This window comes from Humulus lupulus, chromosome 6 (assembly GCF_963169125.1).
Source record: "Humulus lupulus chromosome 6, drHumLupu1.1, whole genome shotgun sequence".
Lineage (NCBI taxonomy): Eukaryota > Viridiplantae > Streptophyta > Magnoliopsida > Rosales > Cannabaceae > Humulus > Humulus lupulus.
Window position 1 is genome coordinate 11072871 of NC_084798.1, and position 6697 is coordinate 11079567.

The window sequence follows — 6697 nt, forward strand, 5'->3', positions numbered from 1 at the left end:
ACTTGATTACATAAAAAAAATAGTGATTCATTTTCAAGCACACAAACATTGCTTATAGAATATCGCTAATTATTCCTATAATGGTTGCTTCAGCATAGAAAAGTTTTTCAAAATTGAACTTGATTGAGTGGATTAGCAATGATGTCTGTAGAGCATAATTTGCTAGATAAACTTGAATACAATAATTTGATTAATAAATTTGTATTCCAAAAATAAAAAAACATAATTTTTAAATGAATCAATTATTATTATTTATTCTTTTTTAATCATTTTGTTTTAATTATATTCTCATTAGTTTTTATGGCTAGGAGATTATTGGTTGTGAAAAAATTGGAGAAGAAAATTTGCATACGGCATAATTCTTCTACAAATTTGAATAATATTTTTGTTACAATCAATATGAAATGATTAGAATATTTGACTTCAATAAAGGCCCCATTATACATTTTCTTTCCCATCAAAGCTTAGGCCGCCGGCCCCCTGCTTGTACTGAATCTCATTTAATTAATATTTTGCTTGCTAGTTTTCAACCACGTAATTACATGGAGCTTACTATAAGTGGTCTTATGTGGACTTTAGGTGGCTTTCTAACAAAGATTGCTAAACAAAGTTGTCTATGCTCTAGAGGCTTCGAAGGTCCCAAGTTATTATTATACATCCACGTGTATAGCCTCACTCCGTTCAGTTTATAAGCACGTATAAATATATATATATATAAAGTAATAATAAGTATGTATATATGTAATGTAGCCTCACTCACTCACTCACTCAGATTTGTTTAACCAAATTATAATAACAAAAGAGAGAAAATGAAGAAAGGAGAACTTGTTTTCATTCCATTTCCAAGTGCAGGCCACATCGTCCCAATATTGGAGATGGCAAAGCATCTGGTTGCTGGAGATCATCGTCTCTCCATCTCAATCCTCATCATAAAAGTGCCAGGCTTAGAACCCCCCACCAAATCCTACATGCAATCTCTCCTTGGCTCCATGCCCGTCGAACGCATCAACTTCATCGATCTTTCGGAAGCTGAGATTGTTGACTGCACCAGTTCTAGTCTCATCGAGTTAGCCACTTCATTCTACGAAAATCTCAAACCCTACGTTCGAAGCGCCATCAAGAACCTCATCGACTCCTTTTCGGGCCAACCCGAAGCGCCTACGCTGGCCGGTTTCGTCGTCGACATGTTTTGCACTGCCATGATTGACGTTGCTGACGAGTTTGGGATCCCCTCCTACGTGTTCTACGCGTCCGGAGCGGGGTGTCTCCGATTCATGGCTCATCTCGAATCCCTAACAGCAACCGACCAAAACAAAGACTTTACCAAATATAATGATGAACCGGATGCAGAGATTATCGTTCCGGGTTTCGCCAACCCGGTTCCGGCCAAGGTCTTCCCCGATGTGGTGCTGGACAAGGTGAATTTCCCCTTGAATCTTGGTCAACATAGAGATATGAGGAGAAGCAAGGGCATTTTGGTAAATACGTTTATGGAGTTAGAGTCCACCATGATTGATTCCTTAGCTGAAGATAAACTCTTCCCCCCAATTTACCCTTTAGGACCCATTGTAAATCTTAATAACACTAACCCTATCCCTAACCATAAAGAAACCAACATCGTGACATGGCTAGATAGACAGCCTCCATCGTCGGTAGTTTTCTTGTGCTTCGGGAGCTTGGGAAGCCTCAGTGGGGAGCAGGTGAAAGAGATAGCCGTGGGATTAGAGCGGAGTGGGGTTCGGTTTCTTTGGTCCTTAAGAAAACAACCACAGAAAGATCATCCAATTATCCCAGAGGAATACATGGATTTCAATGAAGTTCTTCCGGAGGGATTTCTTGATCGAACGGCTGAGATTGGAAAGGTCATAGGTTGGGCTCCACAGGTGACTGTCCTAGCTCACTCCTCAGTTGGAGGGTTCGTCTCCCATTGTGGTTGGAACTCAACCTTAGAGAGCTTGTGGTTTGGGGTGCCCATGGCGACGTGGTCTTTGTTTGCTGAGCAACGACTCAACGCTTTCATGCTAGTGAAGGAGTTCAGATTAGCGGTGGAGATTAAGTTCGACTACAGGAGAGGCTTCGATGAAGGAACTACTGTGATTGTGAAAGCTGAAGAAATAGCGGTTGGGATTAGAAAGTTGATGGAGCCTAATAATGATATTAGGAAGAGAGTGAAAGATATTAGCGAGAAGGGCAAGAAAGCCTTATTGGAAGGTGGGTCCTCGTACTCTTCGATGTGTCGTTTTGTAAACGTTGTGATTGATAACATGCCTTAATTATATATATATATATATATTTATATGAAGATATGTTTAATAAAATTTGACTTACGAGGTTACAATATTAACTTAACAATGTGCATATTGCAACCTCACAAGTTTTTTTATCTATTGTTGCTTATCGAATAATAAAAAATATTAATTGGGTTGATACAGTTTTAATAAAAAAAATATAGTGCAAATCATTTAAATTTGTAATAATATCTTAATTAGCATTAGGGTTTTGTGTAATTTCTGATTTTGGAGTTCTAAGATTATTGATGATGAAATTTTGTGTAAAAAGAGTATTTTGGGTTGATAAAGGTTGAAAGAGATACTATAAGAAAAATGAGTGTTAAGGGTGACATTATTAGCAGCGATAATATTAACAACATTAGTAGCCACTATTACAAAACTATACTTAGGTGTAAAAAATATACATGTGACAACAATAGCTCTTGAACTTTCGTAACATGCAAATTAAAACATACATGAGACGACAGTTCTAGTGAGGCTGTCGTAGCATATCTACTTGTTGATATTTCTGCGAAAATTGTTGTTCATCCAATACAATATTTTTAATTAAGAATGGAAAATTTTATATTTTTTTTAATATAATTTAAAATATTATATAAATATATTCATAAAAAATTATAAATTAGTAATTTGCAACATAGACTAGCTACTAGGTAAAAAATGAGTTTTTTTAAATAATTACTTTTTTTAATATATTAATAATTGTTTTTTATTATAATAAAGGATTTTTTAAAACTAAAATTAAAAAATAAATATATTGTTATCCCCAAAATTTGAAAATGATGATGTGGCAATAAAAGTGACAAGTGGCAAGAAATGGCTGGGTCAAAGGTTTTAGACTAATCTAGTGATACTACTAGCATGAAAATTATTTATCTGGTTTGGAAGTGATCTGACCGACCTGGTAGAATTTTTTTCCGACCGATAAAGAGTTTTGACTGACCAGTGAAGTGCTTGGCCGACCAGTCATATGTTTTGGCCGACCAGTGAAGTGTGTGACCGACCAGTCAAGTGCTTTGGCCTAACAGTCTCTCTTCAAGGAGTGAAGTTAGCCGACTAGACGGATCATCATTATGCAGTGAAATTTCAGTAACGACTTCAGCTAGAATTAGGCGTACCCACAACGGGAATCTCTCAGATTATTCCAAAGAAATCACATATTGTTGTATTTTAAACATTATTATTAATTAAATATTGTGAGAGCAACTTGAAATATCCTGATTATGAGGGATTTCGATTAGTACGATCCTAAGCCTATAAATAAAGAGCTCATGGCATCATTGAGAGGATTCAAATTCTGATTTTCCTGAGAGAGCATTTTGTATTCTGAGAGAAATATTGTATTCTTTTCATTTACACTTAAGAAACTCAGTTGACACATGTTCATCTGATCTTGAGTGTAGATCCATAAATCACAAATCTAAGTGGATTAGGCTATTACCAACATATTGGGGCTGAACCACTATAAAAATTATGAGTGTCATTTTTTCTCTTGAAGGTTTATTGTAGTTTTGACGTCTATTCGTCGTTGGCCAAAATCGTGGTCAACATTTTGGTGCTTTCATTGAGAGCCTGAAAAGAAAAACACACAATTACCATATTATTATGGCGCCCAAGAACACCAATGCGGCCTCCAAGAAGCCAGGCACATCTAAAGAGCCTGCTAGATCAGAAGGTCCTGGCCCTCAAGACCATGAGACTTAGCCCAGGGTCTTTCTCGAGGAGATGACTCCAGAGGTTGAACAACTCCAGGAAGCCACAGGGGACTTCCAAGAGGAGATGGCACACTTCAATGCCCGACAGGAGTCATTCGATGAAGAGATGGCTAGATAGAAAGCTGCGTTTGAGCAGCAAAGACGGGAGATGGACGCCAGGAGAGAAGAGATCAGGCGACGGCAGGAGGAGGCCGATAGGCGACACCGTTAGGCTGCACTCGCTCTGGAGGCGGCTACGCAATTGACCCAGGCCAATGCCCAAGCTGTAGCACGAGGAGCAGCTACCCAGGGAGCAAGGAATACAGATGCTGGTCGAAAAACCACTGAGAGACCCAATTCTCGAGGGTCGAACAGAAGCGGGAGTAACCCTCCTGGTCGAGAAGATGAGGGGATCCGATATGGAACTACCTCGACTCAGAGGGGGAACTCTAGAACCCCCTCTAGGAGCCACCAATAAGAAACTTCTAGATCAGGGAGTCACCGATCGGGCAGTAAAAAGACTCCACCAGAGCAGGAACAAACCAGAACTCCTCGAGGTAAAGGAACTTCGCACTTCAAAGATGGGCATGGTCGTGATGAGGCTGATAGTCATCACACCGACCAATCGAAGAAAAAAGATGGCAACGACCAGAAAGGAGGAAAAGACTGCCCAGCACAGACAGGATGGCCACCTTTGCATCCCGGCCAGCAGCGCAGTGGGAAAGAGCATGTCCCGCGCGATAAGCCTTCTGAAAAAACTCGGAGCACAGTTTTTGATCGGTTGGGAAGACGCACTTCTCAGAAGGAATTAAGAGATGTCATTGCTGACAAAAGAAGGACCATCCCAGTCGAAGGGTGAGATCCGACCCGACCTGCTAGTCAAGTAGAAATACTTGATGACAGTGCGCCGGATAGGAACGCCCGACCAGGCAGTCCAGACCTTGACCCCCCAGCGGTCGCCCCAGGCATCCAGGCCCAGCTTGATGCGCTAACGGCTGTAATTCAAGGTTTGTCGAAACGACCTTCTGCAATCGATCCGGTAGACCACAGGAGTGGCAACCCATTTTGTGCCTGAATCAGAGCAGCCCAGCCGCCAGCAAAGTATAAAGCACCGGTACTGCCAGTTTATATAGAAAAGGCAAACCCAATAAGGCATGTTGGGAAGTTTGAAGACCAAATGGAGCTTCTCGGAGTGAGTGATGACTATCGTTGCAGAGTTTTCCCCACTACATTGTCCGATATCGCCCAAGAGTGGTATTGGAAATTCAAGCCAAACTCCATTACCTCTTGGGAGAGTTTCAGGAAAGAATTTTGTAGACAGTTCAGCGCTACTCGAACTCCTCCAGTTTATGCCAATCACTTGGTAGATATCAAACAAGGGAAAGATGAATCTCTCAAGAACTACATACAGAGGTTCATGAGAGAAGCCAACCGAGCAACTGTTGTTGGAGATGAGGGGAAGATGGTTGCCATATCTTCTGGTATAATATATCGAAGTCTTTTTTGGGACAATATTCATCGCAATCCAATTTCAACACTACAACAATTTCTTGACCGGGCAGAAAAATATATGAAATTAGATGACGCGATTGAGAAAGGAGAGAAAGGCCTAAACAATTCGAGCGGATCAACTGATCCTCCTAAGAATGGTGGAAATGGACAAAATGGTGGGAAGAAACGTGGAAATAACGGGTCTGACCGCCATGAGGAAAAGAAGACTAAGTCGGGCTTAAACAACAAGAAAACTAAGTATGAACCTCGGTTCATCAATTACACCACTCTTTCGGCCAGCCGAGCTGAAATATACCTGGTGAGTCATTAAGAGGTTCCCTACCGAAAACCCCCACTCATCAAGAAGAAGATGAGTAAGAGAGACTTGAATAAGTTCTGTCGTTTCCATGGAGATTATGGTCACGACACAAATGAATGCAATCATCTCAAAGACGAGATAGAGTTTCTCCTCCGGTCGAGAAAATTGAAAAAGTATCGAGCAGAAAAGACCCAAGGAGAAAGAAGTAACAACAATCCTGGGTTTAAGCGACAGCGGTCTCCACCCTTGCAACCCGAGCCTGTGGACTTCACTCTAGACGCTATATGTGGAGGTCCACATCTAGTTGGGGATAGCAACAAGGCAAGAGAGAGATATGCTCGAACGCTTCGATATGAGTTGGATGCAGCATCGACATCTGAGGTCATGGCTGTAGAGGAGCGACCTCCAAAGAACCCACGGTATGAAAGTGAGTCTCTCACTTTTACTGAAGATGATGCACGACATGTGAGATATCCTCATAATGACCCCCTCGTCATTGCAGTCCAAATAGAAAACATGAAGGTGAAGAGGTGTCTGGTCGACACGGGGAGCTCTGTGAACATTATTTACAAGTCATCTTTTGAAAGGATGAAACTATCCATTAATGACTTGAAGCCATGCTCTCAAGTCATTTATGGATTTACTGGAGAAGGGTTGTCTCCGGTCGGAACGATCAAGTTACCGATCACAACAGGAGATGCTCCTAGGCACGAGACAGTGATGACAGAGTTTTTGATAGTCGATTGTTCGCCAGCTTATAATGTGGTGATTGGTCGACCACTACTCATAGCCTTGCATGCGACAGTCTCTTTATGGCACCTTTCAATGAAATTCCCGACCAGTGCAGGAATAGGTTGTGTCCGAGGAGACCAAAGAGAAGCTAGAGAGTGTTACAATGCCTC

At 41.2% G+C, this 6697-nt stretch overlaps 1 protein-coding gene across 1 annotated transcript; it reads left to right on the plus strand.

The window, feature by feature from the left end:
- The first annotated feature begins 733 nt into the window (after positions 1-733).
- Positions 734-2425, plus strand: LOC133781644 (anthocyanidin 3-O-glucosyltransferase 2-like). The gene has a single exon (XM_062220697.1). It carries the CDS (start codon positions 810-812, stop codon positions 2271-2273), a length of 1464 nt encoding a protein of 487 aa, XP_062076681.1. The 5' UTR covers positions 734-809; the 3' UTR covers positions 2274-2425.
- The last annotated feature ends 4272 nt before the right edge of the window (positions 2426-6697 follow it).